At 43.4% G+C, this 21,379-nt stretch overlaps 1 protein-coding gene across 3 annotated transcripts; it reads left to right on the top strand.

Moving 5' to 3' along the window:
* Nucleotides 1-4,239: 4,239 nt before the first annotated feature.
* On the top strand, nucleotides 4,240-20,695 carry PRSS55 (serine protease 55). Of its 3 annotated transcripts, none has more exons than XM_034660160.1 (5): nucleotides 4,240-4,602; nucleotides 8,220-8,412; nucleotides 9,739-9,989; nucleotides 11,354-11,496; nucleotides 20,370-20,695. In XM_034660160.1, the coding sequence occupies exons 1-5, from the start codon at nucleotides 4,506-4,508 to the stop codon at nucleotides 20,685-20,687; spliced, it is 1,002 nt and encodes a 333-aa protein (XP_034516051.1). In that variant the 5' UTR covers nucleotides 4,240-4,505; the 3' UTR covers nucleotides 20,688-20,695. The 3 variants fall into 3 exon arrangements, with proteins under 3 accessions (XP_034516051.1, XP_034516052.1, XP_019654849.1); XM_034660161.1 differs by having other exon boundaries at nucleotides 11,357-11,496; XM_019799290.2 differs by having other exon boundaries at nucleotides 4,240-4,560.
* Nucleotides 20,696-21,379: the final 684 nt, after the last annotated feature.

Here is a 21,379-nt window from a genome sequence, read left to right on the forward strand (position 1 = left end):
ACTCATTAGTGTATAAGCAAGACTACCATGAAGCAATCATATCAATTACAGAAGGCTACCACAAAGGAATCACACTGCTGCTTCAATGCATGGATCACTATACCTGCAACAAAATATGAATTTTTCACCTCCTCTTTTCATTTTTTACGTCTAGTGTTAGTAATATTTACAATATCTACAGTGTTTTGTGTCATATGTGACTGTTGATGTAGGTACTGATAGACAATTCATCTTGTAAACAGATGATACAAACTTATGGTGTTAATAAATACACTACAGAACTATAAATATATTTTCTTTTCCTTATGATTTTCTTAGTAACATTTTCTTCCCTCGAGCTTACTTTATCGTAAGAATACAGTGTATAATATATATAGCATACAAAATATGTATTAATCAACTGTTTATGTTACTGGTAAGGCTTTCAGTGAACAGTAGGTTATTAGGTTTTGGAGAGTCAAAGTTATATGTGGATTTTGGCTGCAAGGAGTGGGGGGGGTCAGTGTCTCTAATCCCCATGTTGTTCAAGGGTCAACTGAATTTGTTACACAGTCAGAAGTGACTAAAACACATTGTGACCACAGCCTGATCCACATGTCCACCCAGCAGATAGGTCCTTTTAAAACCTGTGTAGAAATAAGCAAAACTCTGAGAGGTGAAATAACATGCCCAAGATCCTTTATAGAGGTGGTGGAAGCAGGATTTGAAGCTGAATATGTCTGACTTCAGAAATCATCTCTAGTACAACATGCAGACCACCTACTAAATAATACAGCACAATATAAATGGAGACACAACTTTTAAGGGCAGCAAGTCTCTGCATGAAAGTCAGAGAGGAGACCAGATGCATCCTCCAAAGTCTCTGACTTCGTCATTACTGGATACTGGGAAGGCTCTTGCAACCATAAGGTCATAGTCCAACAATAATGATGAGTTTTGTCTGATCGTCTGATAATAGCTCCTTAAATGGCCACATTGTGGCCAATTCTTGGCTCAGCAGAAAGGAGTTATGATCAATTGGCTGCATCTGTCATGAGAGCTGAGGGCTGGGGGTGGCAGTGGGTGGAGCGTGGCAGTCCTACCAGACATTTGCCTCCCTGAGCTAGGTGACTTGCCCATGCTTGTATGGATGTTCCCCACAGTGGCTGTTCAGCAGACTGCTGTAAATGGAGAAATCATGAAGTTCCAGCCAGACCTTTCTCAACTGTAAAGGCACTGAAGAATGCAATAGGTAATACAGCTCCAGTGTTTGAACAAGGGCAACGCATGGATTGCGATCAAAACACAGCTTTCTTTGTGTCCCCCACCGTTGTTTTAAACTCCATTCAGCAGGGGTGATTTGTCCTACCCAGGTAAAAAAGCTCCCTGTACACATTTTGGTTGTTCAGAGATAAACAGTCCCACACGCACTTGAGTCCCAAACCCAGTTTTAATGTAGGCATTAGAACCCTTGTCACATTCCAGAGGCTGAAATCTGACTCTGTTAAATCTCCCTCTCACAGTTTGGATCCAGTTAGGGACAGGGGCTTTTTCTCATCTCTGGTTCTGCTCATCTTCCCCCACCTTGAGCTGCTCTTTCACTCCTGGCAGGGATGAAAGTTGGGGAGAGGGTGCAGGTAAAGGTGAGCTAGCCCAAACATCAGCTTCCTGACCTCTGGGCCTAGGAGGCATTTCCTGCTGGCTTTTAGGGTGGTGTTTTCATAGGTTCTTCCGTGGTTCCCTGTTTGCCTGCTTTCTCCTGCAGCTCTCAGGCCTGGTAGCACATCCCCAGCCTCTTTCCTCTGGGTCCTCTTGCCCCCTCTGGGAAGCCCTATGGGTGTATCCTCAAACACCCTGGCTCTGTCCCCTGTGCAGCCCACACTGCACAAACTAGGGAATCAGTCAGTCCCTTCACAGCAGTACCTTCCCAGAGCCTAAGTGGTTGGCCAGCCACTCTCTCACTCTCCAGATTTCCTAGGTGGAGTCAGACTCCAGCCCCAGCTTCCCAGGGACCCCAGGAAGCTCCCTACCCTAGGCCGGACTGACATTTCTCAGAGTGGTCCAGGATGATCTCCACTGGAATCATCAGGAAACAGCTGTTAAAATGCTTTGATCTGGCTCTCCACCCCTCTCCAATCCAATGGATCAGCATCTGAAGGGAGAAGCCTAGAAATCACCACTGGCATTACCAGATAAAATACAGAACTCCAGATACATTAGGGTTCAGATAAACAACTAATTGGTGTGTGTGTGTGTGTGTGTGTGTGTGTGTTCCAAACACCGCATGGGGTACACACATATTAGAAATATATTCATTCTTTACCTGAAATTCAAAGTTAAGTGGGCATCCTGTATTTTTCTTTGATAAATCTGGCAACCTTAACCTGCTCTGAGCAAGCTTCCCCAGGCTGACAGCAAAGTTAGAGATCTGTTGGTCAGGACTATGGTAAATCAAGTCACCATGATAATGCCACCCTGGGGCCTCTGAAGCATCGGCCAGGCAGCAGTCCCTGGGCAACCTATGTCATCATGTGCCTTCTTTCCTTTTTGGACTTCTCTAGATTCCTTATAGAGCGCTGAAGTTTCTCTTCATACCTGAGCCCCCATGTTTGCCCAATTCCAGGGGGATGTAGCCCCATTGTCGTCTATGGGAATGGCGCCATCTGGAGACATGGCTGTGCACAGTAGTTCTGTCCCCACCCATCTCTCCGTTCCATCAGTTCAGGCATTTTGCAATCTGTTGTTATTGTAAAGAAGCTTGGCACACACACACAAATAAATAATAATAATAATAACAATAATAATAACAATAACAATGCTGGGCAATGAATGAGTATTTCACAAGAAATAGGGTCCAGTCATGTTAACAGAAGGGATGCAGACCCAGAAGGAAATGGATCTTCCTAGAGGTGAGCTGTGCTTTTGTCCAGATACTTCTGTAGAAAATGAGCAGCAGTTTAGTGTGGGTCTGCCCATTATCCCTGCCTCCCCACTAGTGAGATTAGAGGGTATCCTCCTTTCTCCCAATCACACCTGGGGCCTAGGCCCCTCCCCCCTCCACACCCCACCCCCAGAACCTGAGCAAAAGGGAAAGACACTAGCATTCAGCAGGGGTGGGAATGCCAGGTCCAAGGGAGAGAGAGAGCTGAGTCTAAAGCAAGAGCAGAAGGAAAGCCTGGAGCTCTCTGGTGGTGAGACTAGGGCCCAGTGACCCAGTAAGCTTTGGTACTTTTACCCATATGCCGGGAAAGAAAAAACAGGTTAGCCCTTCATCAGGCCTCCTCTGTTTGAGGAGGCAGATTACATATTATTCAGAATAGGTGGGAATTGTGCCATCCCATGACCGCATAGCAGGCCCTGGCCCAACCCTCAGAGTGCACACCTGGACACTGAGGAGCAGCTATGTGCAGGGCTCCGTGGGATAAGAGAAGGGGTAAGTCACCTGTCCTGGAATTTCTCCTCTCAGGAAGTAGCTGGGGCCACACCCTTGGTACAGTAAAGAGGGGCCATCACCTGAATCACATAATCTTGTTTTGAGCTTCACAATGACTTTACTGGTGGACCCTCTTATTCCTTTTCTGCAGGTAAGAAAACCATGGGAGTTAGGCTGGGCAGAGTAGACGTTCTGGTCTGGAAGATGAACTGTGGTCACTTTGGGAACTGAAATGAATGTGATTCACTTCCACCCACTGGCCCTGCCCAGTGGCCAGGAAGGCAGTACTGTGGATGCTTGGGTAGAGTCCACCCAAGTCAGTGTGCTTAAAGTATGGGAAAAAATAGTAAGGTCCAAATCCTATGACTGAGCAGCTAACATAAGGAGAAGCCATGGACCAGGCATATCCACCTTTGAGTCTGATCTTCCCATCTATAGAGATGAACAGGGCCCTATCTGGAGATTTGGGGGCCATGTATAATCAACCCAGAAAGTGTTGACCTCAAGGATTGTCACCTGCTGGGCTGTGCATGAAGGCAAGCCAGGGCCTCTGAACCCAGCCTGGGAGGTTCATGGCAGAAGTCCAAGATCAGAGGCCTGAGCAGAAAACTAAGAGGGCAAATGTACTGGGTAGGGTGGTAGTGCTGGGAGAGGCCTCTGAGCCTCCTGGATCTCCTCCCTAATCTATAGGTCCAACCTGGCATCCCTTCCCTTAGGCCTTATGCTCAAATTCACAGAGAACACCTGACATGACAGGCTTTGCTGAAGAGGTATTTGAGCCTTAAAACACATGGGAATGACAGGGGCCAAAAGCAAGGTGCCCACCAAAGACTCAGTGAGGGTGGGTTCTGCCCAGGTCAGTGGGAAGGGAAGCTCAGACCAGACGCCTTCAAGGATGATGTCCCTCTGAGCAACCATCTTGGAAACAAAATGGCAAAAAGAGTAGCCTGCACGACCTGTCTGAGTTCTCAAACCCATAGCCCATTGTGACATCATTGGCCAGGGACTGGATATAAGAAAGGAGGCTCTGCCAGCATCATTTCCCTCAGCCCTGGCCTCCATCACCTCCTAGGCCAACAGCAAGCCAAGGGCCATGCTCCTGTTATCAATTCTGCTGCTCACATCCCAAGCCAAAGGCGTACGTGTTGGTATGTGGACTCCTCTCCCAGTGGCCAGAGCAGCTCTCCCAGGTAGGGCTGGGCATGACAGTGGCCCTGCTCACATCATTTTCATCCAGTCAGTGGTGAGCATTAAGGGCTAAGGAAGAGATGTGGCTGTTGAGCTCACTTATTAGCTAATTCGTCACTAAGAGGCTGGCCCACAAGTTCACAAGAGCAGTAGCGTCAGGTTTTCTCACATTCCCTCCTCAAAAATACTCCCCTTTCTTCTCCTCTCTTCCCCAGCCCAAAGTTCAACCTGTCCGACCTTAAGTTTCCATTTTGAAATCCTAAACTTTATCTCTGAATGAGTAATGGAGTGCCTAGAAGCAAGTGCCCAGAATGAGCTGAGCATCAGACCTCCAAATCAGGGACAGACAAGCATGGGGGTCAGGAGCATGGCAGAGCTCCGGGGATCTGCAGATGCAGAGCAGAAGCCTGGCTGGGCACCTTCACCTGTGTGCACGCAGGCGGAAGACCAGGGTCTTCCGTTCTCAATGGGCAGGTCCTCGCGGTTCCTTGATGTGTTCTCTCTCTAAGGGGTGGCTGAGGTTGGAGGGAAGCTGGGTTACTTAGCTGCTCTCATGGGTCAGATAATTCCCCACATTTAATTTCCATACCACCACAGCGGGGCCTCCACTCTCAGCTCCACGCATGTACGAGGAACTCTGAGCCTTATGAAGGTTGAAGATTTGTCCCAAATCACACAGCGGAGAAGTGGAAGAGTTGGGATTTTGCACCCCTCTGACTCTAGGGCCTGCATTTCCCTCTCTGCACACTACCCCATGAAAAGAACAGAGCCTATTCACAGGGCCTTCCTCATTCTAGCCTGGGCGTTGGCTGAAATGTGAGTGAGTCGGGGATGGTGCATGGTATGGGGAAAGAATCAGCAGCCCCTCTCCAGTGCTTACAATTGCAGCAAATTCTCACCCATTTCAGCTTTGCCTCCATCATCGCTCAGGGGTTTTGTGGTCTGGTATTAAGTGACAAGTCCACACGATTCTACACTGGTGATACCAGTTTTCTCAGGACAAAGATGGAGAATAGGGCCCAGCTGCTAGCCCCATGGAGCCTTTGGTGCAAGATGATATGAGAAATTCTGACAGCTAACGTGGCTTGAGGATTTACTCTGGGCCAAGCTCTGTGTTGGGCACTTCAATGCCCACTACCTCATTTAATCTGTAAAACATCCATTTTATAGGGTAGATCCATTTTGGGAATGATGAAAGGGAGGGTAAGCAAGGAAAAGTGGTTTTCCCCAGTGCTTACTGAAATCAGTCAGTAAGCAACAGAGCCAGGATTCGGATTTGGGCTGTGGGACCCCAGAGCCCACCCTCTTAGCAAATGCCATATCCTGCTTCCCAGTGATGTCTGTCACACGACTGGTACGCATAGCAGTCATCCATCATTTGATCAAGCTTCAAGCTCATAATCACTCTTAGCATCATGACACGTTTCCTCCCACATGCATCAGGTCAGCTTGTTAACATGATTGAAACCATACGCTCATATATAATTTTTTATCCTGACTTTTCCCCCTCAACAATGTATCATAAACATTTGGCTCACATCATTAAAAGCTCCCCATCAGCATAATTTTTATGGCTGAATAGATGTGCCCTCCTTTAGTCATAACATGGAGGATGCCTTCAATTTGATGCTATTCTAGAGATCACTGTAGTGAACATCTTTCAACTCTGCATTCCAGATTCTTCCCTTAGTATAAGTTCCCAGGAGTGGAACCCCTGAGTCAGAGGATTGCTCATCACTGTTGAGTGTCCCCTCCATGCCATCTGTGATGCTGTCATTCCACTATCCACAAGGCAGGCATGTCTCCTTCCCCCAGATGCTGCTTACTTTCTGATATTATAGTCAGGCAAATGGGGATGGATAATGTCCGACTTACGCAATGATAAAGTGATGAACAAACATAATGTCGAGTAGGAGATAAAGAGGGACGAGGACAGGAGGGGCTGCGGAGACCTTTCCAAAGAAGTGATTCTTGAACAAAGGCCTGAACAAAGTGAGCCATGCAGCCATCTGCAAGAATATTCCAGACAGAGAGGGGCACTGAGTAGTGCTAAGAGCACCTACCCTGAAGTCAGATTGCCTAGGTTCAAATCTTGGTCTGGCTGTGTGACCTTGGACAAATTACTTAAACTCTTTGCCCCTCAGCTGTCTTAACTGTAAAGTGGGGATGATAATAATAGTACCTACCTCATAGCATTATTATGAAAATTAAGTAAATTGGTCTTTGTAGAGTGTTTGTAACAATGCTTTGACACATAGTAAGTAAGCGCTCTGTGTTTGGTAAATAAAAGAGGAAGTGCAGATCCAAAGTTCTGAAAAAAGCCTTTATAGATTACTGATAGCTGAAGGCCTTTGATGCAAATTGCTAAATTTTCGCTCTAGTTGTTTTTTTTTTTTAAGCAAAACAGGACCATTACTGGGTCACTTCCAACCCACACTACAAAATCCTCAAAACATTTATTGAGTGAAAAGTTGGAAAAGTGGCATCAAGAAAGAGACAAGAGGAGATCTTAGGCTTCTTAGAGTGAAACGCATTCCTTGTTCCAGAACACAAGGTGACATTCAAGTTGACTAATATAAATGGAGTGTCTCCTCCTCCTGGGGGCAAGGCACTGGACTTGTACTCTGTGCAGAGGTGAATTTCTCTTCTCGGCACTAGTAGCCACAGCCTTTGCTCTCAGCTTCTCAGGGCATGGAGCTGCTCTGTCTGGAACAGAATGTTCTAACCTACAATGGCTCAGGCTCAGGGCTTGCAGGAGGTCCACGCCCTTTCTGGGCCACCTTTCTGGTTTCCTGCATGTGTGTTTCCTATGGCTGCTGTAACAAACCACCACAAACTTAAATAACACCCATTTCTTATCTTAAAGTTCTGTAGGATAAAAATCTGCACAGGTCTCACTGGGCAAAAGTTACAAGGGCAAGCTGTCAGCAGGACTTTGCTCCTAATCTGAGGCTTTAGGGGAGAATCTTTTGCCTTGCATTTTCTAGCTTCTACAGGTCATCTGTATTGCCTGGCTGGTAGCCCCTCCATCTTCAAAGCCAGCAGCATGCATCTTTGCATGCCTTTCTTCCATAGTCATATTTCTTTCCTGCTTCCTTCCACCATGTTAAGGACCCTTATAAATACGCTGGGCCCATTCACATTATCCAGGATAATTTTCCCATTTTAAGGTCAGCTGATTAGCAACTTTAATTCCATCTCCCAAGTCTCCCTTTCCCTGAAAGGTAACATAGTCATAAGTTTCAGGCCACGGTCCATTAGGACATGGACATCTACTGGCAGTGGGGGCACTATTCTGCCTAGCACTCCAGAGATGGCTCTGGACAAGAATTTTCCTCTGATTTCTCTTAGACTAGAGAAGAAACAAGCTCAGTGAAGGACTTGTCTGAGATCACAATGCTGGAAGGAGGACAGAGCCAACACTTCTGACCCATGTCCCAAACTCTATACAATAATATAAAGCATCTGTTGTCTTACTCATATTCTTAGAGGTGGTTCACTGGGCCAGCCTCAGTTTCCTCATCTCTAGAATGGGTATAATGATAACTACTTATAAGCATCCATGGATATTGATGAAGTGTTGCATCTTTTTCTGTTTTTTTCTCTTTCATTCTACCAGAATGTGGTAAAAGACCAATTTTTGAGGGAGGAGCTCAGTATTCCAGAATCATAGGGGGGATGGAGGCTGAGGTGGGTGAATTCCCATGGCAGGTGAGTATTCAGGCAAGAAATGAACATTTCTGTGGCGGCTCAATCATCAACAAGTGGTGGATTGTCACTGCTGCTCACTGCTTTAGTTCTGAAGAGCTACTGTAAGTATCAAAAGCCCATCCCTGCTGCTTCTGACAGTATTCATCCCCAGGGCACCCCCACACTCAGCAAAACTTGATTGCTAAGGGAAATCCTAGACCTGGTCAGTCCTGAGTCAGACAGGAATACTACCACCCAACCCTTCCAGCCCCAGGGAGGAGGAGGTAGTGAACCTGAAGGTGGCATTTGCTGTGCCCTCCTCATTTTCACCTAGGACCAGTAACTATGGTTCCCCTGAGGTCACACACTGTCCTCTTCAGGAACATTCGTGGTTTGGTGGAGCCAAAGGGTTGGTCCCTCCACCTCTTTTTGGACATGTAAGTCCTTCTAGGAGGAAATTCTGCTAATTCTGAAAGTCTGGGATCTTGGGCTCTCTGACACCCTGTTTACCTGATCCTTGGAGAGTTTTTTTTTTTTTTTTTTTTTTTTGCACTCCCAGAGACTGGTTGTAAATCTAGCATTTACTGGTTACTAATCATGAATCAGTTATCTGCTAAGAAATTACCTGCATTAACTTATTCATTCAGATATCAACCCTGAAGAAACCCCATTTTAATTCATTCAATAACCCTCTGAGGCAGCTAGAATGAAAAACCCTATAGAGAGGGAAACAGGCCCAGTAAGGCTGGGTGACTCACCCATGGCGCACACATAGTAAGCAGAAATAGGTTTTAAATCCTGGCTCCAGTGCTTATGCTTTCTGCTATACCTGCTACACTACCTCAAGAAAGTTTGAAGATACATAGAAAGGCTGACTTTTAAAAGTTAATAAAAAAGAGAGGAAAGTTTCACCATGGCATAACCACGGAAACTTGTTGCATATGCTTCCATGATATACTTAAGATTGGCTATTGGGAAGTTTCTGGCCATTCTGCCTGGAGGGAACACCTAAATTATTATTAAAGATTCTTTCTGCTTAATCAGTGGTAGGTCTAGATTAAATTCTGTGCCTGGGTCTCTAAGTTGCTGGTAGACAAATCAATGTAATAACACCTTACCTATCTGAAGCAAATTTGATCTATGCCAAATGGTCTCCTGTGTATTCTTTGGAGTCCCCAAAGCTAAGTACTTTCTCTGTAGCATTAGACAGGAGTATCTCATTCACATCTCTAGGACTGTGCTGGAGCAGCAATGTGGCTGTAGTCTGCCACCCCTGCTGTTTCATTTCCCTCTACCTTTTTCAAATTCTTAACATCTTCTGAGTAGAACAAGTCCTAAAGGTCCCTAGAACTATATGGGATTTAGGTTTTTTTGGGCAGAGTAAATTCTGTGTGCTTCATGACTCCTCTTCCCCTCCCACTTCCCTCTCTCTGGTTCTATGCCACCAGTCCAACAGACTTGAGTGTTGTCCTGGGAAGCAATGATTTAAGCAGCTCATCCCTGGAAATAAAGGGGATTACCAGCATAGTTCTTCACAAGGACTTTCAAAGACCCACCATGAACAACGATATCGCCTTGCTGCTGTTGGACTCACCCATCACGTTCAGCGGGCTGAAAGAGCCCATCTGCATGCCCAGAAAGCCCAGCCCCTCTGTGTGGCACAAATGCTGGGTGGCAGGATGGGGTCAGACCAACAGTGGTACGTGACTGCTCAGCATCTTCTGAGAGCTGCTGGGGGAGGAGACACATCACGGGTATCTGAGGATGGGCCAGTAAATCTAAAGATGTGGGCAGGAGCATGAAAGGAGAGGGGGCTAAGGAGGAGGAAGGAGAAAAAGACCTGCATTGGAGCAAATCCCTGCATACCTGAGGCTCACAGAGGCCAAATCTCAGCCCCTTCCCGGTGCCAAGATGCCAGGTCCAAGCCAGTCGCTGGGTGTAGTCATATTTAGCCAGCACAGAGCAGTCTTGTTTGTTTGTTTAACTGAATTTAAACTCTCCAGTTTGCCAGGGGCCCCCATACTCTTTATTCTCTTGCATCTCCCTTGATTCACACATTGATGTTTCCCACCTGGTTCCTACAGGCATTCAAGATGCCTGTCCCAGCCTAGACTTTTGATGGTCCTGGAGAGTTGCCCAGCCATTCTTAGAAATGAATGTGTTGTTACTTGTTGTTACATTGTTACTTGGCCAAGATAGGAGGAGCTGTACTAGGGCGAAAAGGGATTATGAAAGTCCCATTGGCCTATCCCCAAAGAAAATAGGTAGGGGGAGGGATGGGAACAGCACAGCATTGTCTCAGGCCTGAACAAGACTCTCGGTCCACGAGGAGATTTGCAACCAGCTGTTGTCTGGGAGATGGTAGGTATTTCAGGAGTTTAGTAACTAGAGGACAACTAGAGTAACATTGTTTCTGGACTACTACTGGGGAGTTAGAAGTGAAGAGGAGGCAGATGGGTGTCTGTAAGATTAAAACTACTCAATAAGGAGAAGAATTTGGAAATCTGTGTGGCGGAGTAAATGAGATAGAAAGAAGTCCAGACAAATTCCTGGAAACTGGCAGTCCAGAAAGAGCCTTGGCAAATCCCCTATAAAGACTCTTAGGCAACCTACCCTTGCCTGGAGGACCTGAAAGCTTTTTCCCTGGGAGCACAAACCTACTTTCAGCAGCGCTGTGTTGGGAAGTGTCATACTCACATACTAAAAAGTAGCAGTAAGTATACATGCTGGAGAGGCAGGCTTGTGCTGAGAAATGATCAATAACCAGTTCCAAGAAGTCAAGTCTGTTGGGCTGGTTGGAGTCAAGCAGGAAGCCAGCTTGGAAGCAGGAATATGATTTTGAGTAAGAGGAATAATTCAAGTAGGTGGGGAATTGTTTAGAAAATCCTGGGATGGTAGAATGACTGAATAGCATGGGATTATTGGAAGGAAATGGAGAGTGGAGGATATGAAGAAAGGTAGACGAGTGGCTGGTGGGACACAGGGATGCACAGGGTGATCTAGTTGCATTATCAGCACTGGGACTGCTATCTAGTGACCTTATGTGCTTTCTCTGTGGGCTAGAAGACAAAACCTCTATGAAAACTGATCTGATGAAAGTGCCAATGACCATCATGGATTGGGAGAAATGTTCAAAGGCATTTCCAAAACTTACCAAGAATATGCTGTGTGCTGGATATGAGAATGAGAGTTTTGATGCTTGCCAGGTAACTAAGGGGTATCCCCACCCTCACCCTACAGGCTCTTATCACCTCAGAGCTACCAATGCAAGGGTATCTTCTCTTCACTGAGAATAGACAGTAAGAGTCTGGAAAATGTGTGGGATTCAGGGCTCTGCCATGGGAATGGGGACATGAATTGGAGAGTACTCACTGTCAGGTCCTTGAAATGTCAGTGCATGCCCATGAGTTAGTATGTAGCAACCCTGCATAAATATTTCTACTCTTCTCTAGATATACTACATAAATAGGGCTTCAAGGCTTTTCCATTTCTTGGACTTCTTAAAAAAACAAAAAGCCAAGCAGGATTTGAGATTCATACAAGGAATCATTTTATTTCATTAATTTACTGTTAAGCACATTAAACCCTGGGTAATCCAGTCATGAATGAGACATAGTCTCTCACCTAAAAGAGTCCACAATGTCCTGGGCAGGCAGTTGAGTAAAGACTTATAATATTTTGGAAATACATGTGGAAACTAAAGACTGGTATCTTAGTTTTTAATAAAATGAGCACAACAATTTAAAAAGAAATACATTTTTGATTGATGCTTGAAAAAAATAGGAAAATAACCCCTCAGAAATTAGCTTCCTGTGGCTCTAAGGATAAATGATGGGTGTTGTCTTTAAAGCCTAAGAATGCTCTTTTCAAGATTGCTCTTTTCATCTTGAGAGATGCTCTGTTCATCATCATCCTGATGAGTCCATTTAGTCCTACTCATCTACTGGGCAATGGATCTGGTCATTGGTAGAGAACTATGAATGCAGATGTTAAATATTCTGTAGAGTAATGAAAAAGCTGTCTCATGGAAGGGGAGAGTATTTATCTACAGAATTGTCTATTCTTGTTTAATGTTAGGAGATGGTAGTTTTCCCTGGTAGGCTGTGAGATAGGATCTTGGAAGAGAGCTTTAGGATAAAGGTTGAGGGAATCAGGGAGAAGAAAATGGAGAAGGGGCTCTCAGATAAGAAAGAATAGACTCCTGTAGCAATGACGCTGTTTAGAAGGAGTCTCTCATATGGTGAATATTGTGAGGACCAAAAAGAGAGATAATATCAAATGTCACATTAATCTTGTGTTTTCTTCACATTCTGGACAATTTAAAACATTAAAACATTACAAAACAAAAAAAGAGAATTGGGACTTCTGGCTCTAGACAAGATGGAGAAAGCATAGATATCCCAATCCCTCCCACTAAGTACAGCTAAAAGTACTGGACATTATATTGTAAAACAAAAATAAAGGCTCTGAAAGGTAAAGATAGACTGACTGAATATCCCAGTGGTTAAGGGAGGACCCAGCAGTGAGTTCTTTGGGTTTTCTTTTTGCCTCATATATATCCCAGACTGGATGCTAGACAAGCCTGCAACCCAGAATGCCAATGAGCACAGACGAAAACTAACAAAACAAGAAATACTTTCCTCTCTTTGGACTAGGAAAGGAGCAACCTAGGAAGGCAGAAACTTTTTTACAATAAACATTAAACATTGTATTCCAACAAAACAACAGGAAAAAAATTGTTGGCCCCCTACCCCATCAACCAAAGTCAAGTGGACAATCTCAACTTCCTTCCACTGCCCACCGTGGTGGTTACAGAAGAAGCTATGTGGAGAATCAGGACTTTTAACTACCATCTAGTAGTAACCAGTCATCCTCTGCCCCCCTTGATGTCAGTGGAGACCATGGGCTTCCACCCCACTCGGGTATGCCACCTAGGTATAACTGAGCACTCCTGCTCCTCCCCTGGGTGTCATCACTGACCTGAGTGGGGAATCGGGGCTTCCACCCCAATCCAATGATAAAGAGTTGCTATCCCTCACCCCTCACTCCAATTTCAAAGAAATCTGTTAAAACTGAAGATTTAAATAAGAACCTGTCTTGTAACCTAATACTCAAAGCAATACTCCAGGCAGGATCTGTCATAGCTGGAATAGAGAGTTGGATTTAATTTACTGATGAACATAGGATAAGGAAAATAAGGAAAAATAAAGCCAAAAATCAGAGTAATGAATCTTTTTTTTTAAATTGAGAACCATTAATTCCTACAATAAGTTCAATTATAAATTAACTCAACGGGCACCTGGGTGGCTCAGTCCATTAAGCATCTGACTTCGGCTCAGGTCATGATCTCAGGGTCCTGGGTTGGAGCCCTGCAATGTGGTCCCTGTTCAGCAGGGAGTCCGCTTCTCCCCCTCTCTCTGCCCCTCCCCCCTGCTCATGCTCTCTCTCTCTCAAATAGATAAATCAAATCTTTAAAAAACAACAACTCAAAACGTATCATGAACTTCAATGTAAAACTTTAAAAACTTTTAGTAAAAAACACAGGAAATCCTTGAGACATAGAAAAACGTCAAAGACAAAATTCATAAAAGGAATTATTGATAAACTGGACCTCAACAAAATTAAACACTTTTGCCCTATGAAAGACCCTATTAAAAGTGTTACCAAATCCAAATTCAGCTGCCTAGTCACTTGAAAGGCCATTACTCAAGAGATGAGTTTTTGATTGGAAAGAAATTTGAGCTTTATTCAGGAGGCCAACCACCCAAGGAGAAGATGGACTCTTGACCAAAAGCCAACTCTGAGGTTTCTGTCTGGCCCAGGGGTTTTTAAAGGGGTTTAGGGTGGTTAATCAGCAAAGAAAGTGCAGTGGCAGCCATGTTTCTTGATTACATGCAGACTTGATGATGCCAGCTATAAACCTTACTCCAATGCAAGGGGATTTGGTACTGGGAGTATTCTGTTCTTTCTGCAAAGGAGGGCAGGGTCTACAGATGCACAAAGGGAGGACAGTAAAATCTTTTGTGTGACCTAAAAAAAAAAAACCTAAACAAAATAACGATTTTGCTAAAAAATTTGTTAGCTAATCAGAAAGCCGAGGAGGTTTCGGACAGACTTGCTGGCTTCTGTGGCCTGGGAAAGTTCTGGTCCTCCTCTCCTCAAGGACCATGGTCTGCAAATCTCAAAGAAAGTAAATTCATTCTGTTACAGATCAAGGCTTAGGTCAGCAAGCAAGGAGTGTGTTAACTTGAAGTAAGTCAATCCTTAAAACTGGTTGGAGTGTTGTTGCAAAAGAATGAAAATGAAGCTACAGATTGGGAGATGATATCCAACAAAGGAATTACCTAGAATATATAGAGAACTCTCAAACTCAACAGCAGAAAAAACTAACCATTAGAAAATGGGCAAAAGACATGGACAGACATTTCACTAAACAAGATATACAGATGGCAAATAAGAACATGAAAAGAAGTTCAACATCATTAGCCATTAAGCAAACACAAAACTCCATACTTCTCAGAATGGCTAAAAAAAAAAAAAAAGATAGTGACACCACCAAATGCTGACAAAAATGCAGAGGAACTGGAGCACTCATGCATTGCTGGTGGGAATTTAAAATAGTCCAACAACTCTGGAAAACAGTTTGGCAGTTTCTTAAAAAACGGAATGCATTCCTGCCGTACAACCCAGCAAATGCCACTCCTAGGCACTTAATCAAGATAAATGAAGGCTTGCATCCACATTAAAACCTGTCCAGGAGTGTTTCTAGCATTCATAATAGCCAAAAATTGAAGACAAATATCTTTAAAGGTGTGGATGGTTAAACTATGGTACATCAATGTCGTGCAGTACCACTCAGCTGTGACAAAAACAAACTATTGTTACATGCAACAATGTGGATAGATCTTCTGAGACTTACACTGTGTGAAACAGGCCCATCCCCAGAGGTCCCATGCTGAATGATTCCATTTACAGAACATTCTAGAAATAACAAAATTATAGACATGGAGAATGAATTAGTGGTTGCTAGGGATTAAGGAAGGGTTGCAGGGAGGAGGGACGTGGAAGCAGCACAAAAAGGGCAACATGAGGGATCCGTGTATCAATGCCAACATCCTGGTTGTGCTATTGTACTATACTTTTGCAAAATGTTGTTATTGGAGGAAACATATAAAGATGTTATTATTGGAGAAAACATGGGATCTCTTTGCATTACTTCTTTCAACTGCATTATAACATTATAACATACACTTCTTACAACTGCATTATACAACTACAGCGTTATAGTAACAGCATTTTACAAGTAGAGTTATGTCAAAATTAAATAATGAAGAGAAGACAAAGCTTCCCAATCATAGCAGTTACAGAAAGATCTCAGATCCTAACCATACCACGGACTCAGGGAGCAACCATTTCATATTGGAGCAGGAGGCAAAGAGCTCCAATATCAATAGAAAAGGGGAAACAACATTTAGTAGGCGAGATTGGAAAGAGAGGGCAGTTGAGAATGTGGAAAAATCACAAAGGCTTGAAACAGCATCATGTGCTCAGGGAATTTCCAGTTTTTCAGAAGCCAGAAGTAATAAGAGACAGGCCTGGAGAGGTGGACAGAGCAAGATCACCCAGGGAGGTGTGTGCCAGGCATGGAAGACTTCCTGTCATCCTAGTCTGCCACTCCCACCGCTCACCCAAGAATATAAGAATCAGTCCCCACGGGCACTCCCACAGGACCGTTTCAATCTCTTTGATTTGACACCATCCCACATTCAAATGGCCAAAGCCAACTATGGCAAAATTCAAAACAATCAAGTGTCGTCTTTGATGACATTTTCTGTACCCTTGCTTCAGTGCCTGGATCTACCATCTAGAGTCTAAGAGTTTTGCTTTAATATCTCTCCCATCAAAGTGTACTTTAGTGAAAGCTTCTATCTATTACTTAAGAATATCATAAATGAGTGTGCAGTTATCATTTTAGGCCTTGTTTTTAAAATTGTGAAGTGAAAAGATTTGCTCTCTGTTTAGACAGCTTTCTATTGTTAACAGTGAGTTGACAGTGATGCAGTCGAGGAAATTTTTTCTGAAATTATACAACGTTATGGTCACTTCAAAACAGATAAACTAGGCAGACAGTCCCCTAGGGTTTAAAAATAATTGCCTTTAAAAATAAAATCATACTTTTAAATTTAGCAAACTTTTAAAAACCATGTCATCACATAATTCAGGGAAATGATAATTTTATAATGAAAAAATTTAAATATGTTCAAAATAATAGCAATAAGATGATGCTATACTTAAAATACAAATTAAAATTCAATGTTAACAAAGGAAAACAACCGGATTTTTAGCTTACTTTTCCCTACACTTTTCCTCTTTGTAATACCCTTACCAAGGTTATACTATGAAAAATAAAAAGTTCAATTAAAAAATTATTTTTAAATGGCACAGTCAAACAAAATATAAAATCAAACATATCCCTGGCTAGTAATGCAATACTTTTGTGGAGGACTATCAACTTTTCCAGAGCAACAGTCATCACAATGAGCTGACTGTTTTCTTACCTGTCTTCTCAGCTCCAGCAGAAATGTTTTCTTATTCGTGTGTCAAGTCCCACTGCCTAGCACAGTGCTTGGCACATGAAAAATGCTCAACAAATGTTCGTCAAATAGATGAACCTTCCAAGGAAGCCAGCAACTATCTGTACATAAAGTAGTCCTAGGGGAGGGGACACCTGAGAGAAGTCCTCAAGGAGGTTAAGAGTCTGCAGGTTAAAAACTGGCATCTGGCCAGGCTGCTGGGAAGTCTGGAATGGGACTGCAAAGTTGACTTGATTTAGACCTGAGCTGCTGGGGTTTTTTTTTGTTTGTTTGTTTGTTTGCTTTAACGACTTTATTTTTTAGAGCAGTTTTAGGTTCACAGCAAAATTGAGAGGGAGATGTTGGGATTTCCCATTTATCCCTGTTCCCACATGTCTAACCTCTTGCACTGTCAACATCCCCCACCAAAGGGGTATATTTATTACAACTTATGGACCTACGCTGACATATCACTATCACCCAGAGTTCGTAGTTTACTTTAGGGTTCATTTATGGTGTTGTGCATCCTATAAGTTAGGACAAAAGTATAATTACACATAGCCATCATTATAGGATCATACAGAGTAGTTTCACTGCCCTGTGTTATCTTGAGCTCATCACCCCTGATGCTTTCACAGAAGTCTTATTCCACTCCATAGAATCTTAGACTTTGAGAATCACAGACTTTTTATTTTTATTTAATTTTTTTAAATTTTATTTTTAAGTAATCCCTACACCCAGCATGGGGGTCAAAGTTGCAGCCCCAAGATCAGGAATCACATGCTCTCTCGACTGAGCCAGTCAGGCTCCCCTAGAATCACAGACTTTTTAGAGCTGGGAAGAAATACAGAGAAATATTTAATCAAGACTGCTTCACAGATGAGAATTCATGGTTATTTTAATCATCAATCATTCCCTTCACTATCTGAATGGATCCAAAGCAGTGTAATAACTTCATAGCTCTTTTACACATATTTAGTAATTTCATTTTCTCCACTACTGTGTACGATGGGCTGGGCAGCTCTCACTCTCCCTGTTTAACAGATGAGAAAACAAGGATTAGAATTGAAGCGATTTGTCTGAAGTCCAGGTGGTAGTGGGGCCGGACTGGAAGCCGAGTCGTCTGCTTCTACCCCAAAACAGACGGGAGTGATCACATGGTACAATTGTCTCATAGAGGTGAACTTGAGAGGCTCTCGTGGTCAGTATGTTTCAACTCAGACAGATCATTGGCTATCAGACTTCATCCTTGGAAGAAAGTCCCCCTTAGTCAGGCTGTCATCAGCCTCAGGTCCTTAACTGTCTCAGGCCAGACCCTCCTTTGAGGCAATGTTTGTTTTTTCTTTCCAACAGGAAGAAAAATAATTAGGTTTATGCATGAAAGGACATGTTTTTACAGATGTCTTTTTTGGTCCCAGCAGTCTGTGAGGAGAATCTCTATTCCTAAATATACAAGCAATGTTTGTAATACATAAGGGTAAAATAACAATATTAATACATTCTAGGGCATTTACTACATAGCATTTACCCTGGGCTGAGTGATTTATAGATTCTTAAAATTTCATCTGCCAACCGTCTTAGGAAGTACTTGGTATTATTTCCATTTAAACTATGTGGAAACTGAGGCTTAGAAGACTTACTTGCCCAGGGACAGTTCTCTCACTGTTATATAAGAAAATAACAAATAATCAAGGCAACAGATTAATAAGATTTTTAATAACATTCATCCCTTCATAAAATGAAGAAAGTTATACAAACAGAATTTATGGAAGGAGTTATTGGAGTAGAATTGATTTGGTTCTTGTCCAATGACTGAAACAAAACTAGCACAAAGAAAAACACCCACGGAAACCAGACAAGTGTTAGAGGCAACATTTTATACTGGAAAGGAAATTTTTGGTTTTGGCCCACATTTACTGGGTGTCCTTGAGCCGTGACCTCATTGTAATTCTACTCTGTATATCCCTCTGCTTGGCAAGGCATCCCTCAGTCAACTCAAACTCCATTTGAACACGTTTATTCATTGTTTTCCCCTACACTTTATCTCTGTTATCCACACCCTATGGTCTTGGAACTAGTCCTCATCATTTATATCCGAAGTCATCCCTGGTTCAGATCTTCATCATTTTCATGTCCTCATCTTAGTCCCTCTACTTCCTGTCTGATTCCCCTCCAGTCAGTCCCCCCCACACACTCTTCCTGTCAACTTCCTATTCACCCTTCAAACTAAATGCTTTGAAGTCTACCCTGACAGACCCTTCCCTCAACAGAATCAATTTATTCCTCACTTTGTATTCCTCCCTTATTGTGTTCATACCTCTGTCCCATCAAACACAATTGACCCTTTTTGTTTACTTTCTTATCTCTTCCACTAGAACATAAAGTCTTCTATCCCAAAGGCCTGACAATTAGTTTTTCCTCAGTGAAGACTTGTTAAATGGGAGTGATCAAATCTCTTTGACCTTCAATTTTAGAATTATAAAATGGGAATCAAAATACTGAGATGTCAGGTAGTGTGATTGATGAGAAACAGAAGTCCAGGGGCTAGCACTGTGCTTCACGTATCATGTCCAGGAAATGTTAATCCTCCTCCGTTAGAGCTCGTTATAAGATTCCACTCATTCTAGCCAACTGTTTATGATCTTGGAAAGGAGGCTATCTCTCCATTGCAGAAAGGCCTCCTGAATGATTGTAGCCACTCAGCAACTTCCATGAAAGGCAAGTAGCAAGGTGGAAAGAATGTGTGCTTTGGAATCAGGAAGTCCTGGTTCCAGCTCTGGATGGACTATTGTGTAGACCTGATCAAGCTTTTAAAGCCTCCTGAAACCTCATTATGCATGTTTTAAAATGGGTAGAAGGAAACCATATATATGTGTGGTACATGACAGGGACTTGGTATATATATTTATATATATATAATCGTGTGAGTCAGAGGCACATGTGATTCCACCCCAGATGCTTTATGCATTCAGAAAAGCTTTAGCTCACTGTGTCCTGCAGACACCCACACCAAAGAATTAAAAGGAAACATCATTCTTCATGGCTCTGGAAGAATACAAAAGGAGACTCAATGCATATCCACAACTCTAAAAATATTTCTCATATTCTGCTTTCATTCTTTCTTTCATAGCCCTTTCCAGAGCTTCGGATTTGGTAAGGCCCACAAAACTATCTTCCACTCCTCTTGGTCTATGCAGCATTTACTTCATCCTCTAACTCCCCTCTCACTGTGCTACATGTAGTGATTTTCTCACCAATTCTCCCTCTCTTCTCCCTCTTTAGTTTTGTCCTCTCCACTGTCTACAAGTCCCAGAGCCAACCTGATAGCAGCACGTTGCTCCTGTGGACCCAGGAGAGGGGTGGGCACTGGTCAGCAATGACAACATCTCCCTTGGCAGCCTGGAGCAAGGGAGATCAGTGCATTGTCTCAATTAGTGAGCTATGCTTTACCTCAAATGAACAGTCTAGAATGGGACTCACTATTGAAATATGTTCTCTGCCCACAGGGTGACAGTGGGGGGCCTCTGGTCTGCAACACAGAATCTGACAAGATCTGGTACCAGGTGGGCATCATCAGCTGGGGCAAGAGCTGTGGACAGAAGAACATGCCAGGAATTTACACCTTGTTAGAAAATTACAACCTCTGGATTAAGAAGGTGACTGAGATAGAGGGAAGGCCCTTTAATGCTGAGCAAATGAGAGCTCCTCCCAATAAGAAACAAATGAGGTCCCATGCAGCAGATTTTCCAGAGCCAGGAAGCCCCAGATTCTGGATCCTGATTTTGCTTCTGTCCTACATGCTATTCTGGGCCATTTTTTACTGATAATAAAGCAGATGCTATTCCTTAACCAATGAAGGTATGTGAAAATGTATTATCAGCAGACTGACTGGCTACAGATTAGATCTGAGGGCTAGGAACTGAAGGTAACAATAGAAAGTAGGACCAGAAAGGCAGGCTGGAGCCCTGGCTTGGGGGCTAGGCCTTGGGTCCCTCCGTTAGTCAGGACTTTTTCCATTGCAAGTGGGTTATCTATCTCAAACCATCTAAAGACGAAAAAAGTTATTTACACAATGTAGATGTACATAACAGAAAAACACCAGGAGGGGTATTTGGCTTCAGGCATGGCTGAATCTAGGGACCCAACAAATGTTAATAGGGACTATTTTTTTTTATAGCTATCACCCTCATAAAGGGCTTCCAAGTGGTGGCCACAATGACTACCAGTACCTCCGGTTTGCATCCTACCAGTTTAATAGCCCCAGGAAAAAGAGAGAACCTTGTTCCTGATAACTCCAGCAGAAGTCTGTGGTCTAATTCTCGTTACTCATAAGCCCACAGCCCATTGCTGCTCCAATCACTGTGGCTAACAGTGTCATTCTTCTAGGTGAGGCTCAAATTACAAGCCCACTCCAGGAGCCAGCAAAGGGCCAGCCATTCAGAACTATGTGCACTGATACTGGGTGCAGGTGGTGCCCCACACAGAAATAAAAGAGCTGTGAACAGGAAAAAGGGAC

The sequence above is a fragment of the Ailuropoda melanoleuca genome, chromosome 5 (genome assembly GCF_002007445.2).
Source record: "Ailuropoda melanoleuca isolate Jingjing chromosome 5, ASM200744v2, whole genome shotgun sequence".
NCBI classification, from domain to species: domain Eukaryota; kingdom Metazoa; phylum Chordata; class Mammalia; order Carnivora; family Ursidae; genus Ailuropoda; species Ailuropoda melanoleuca.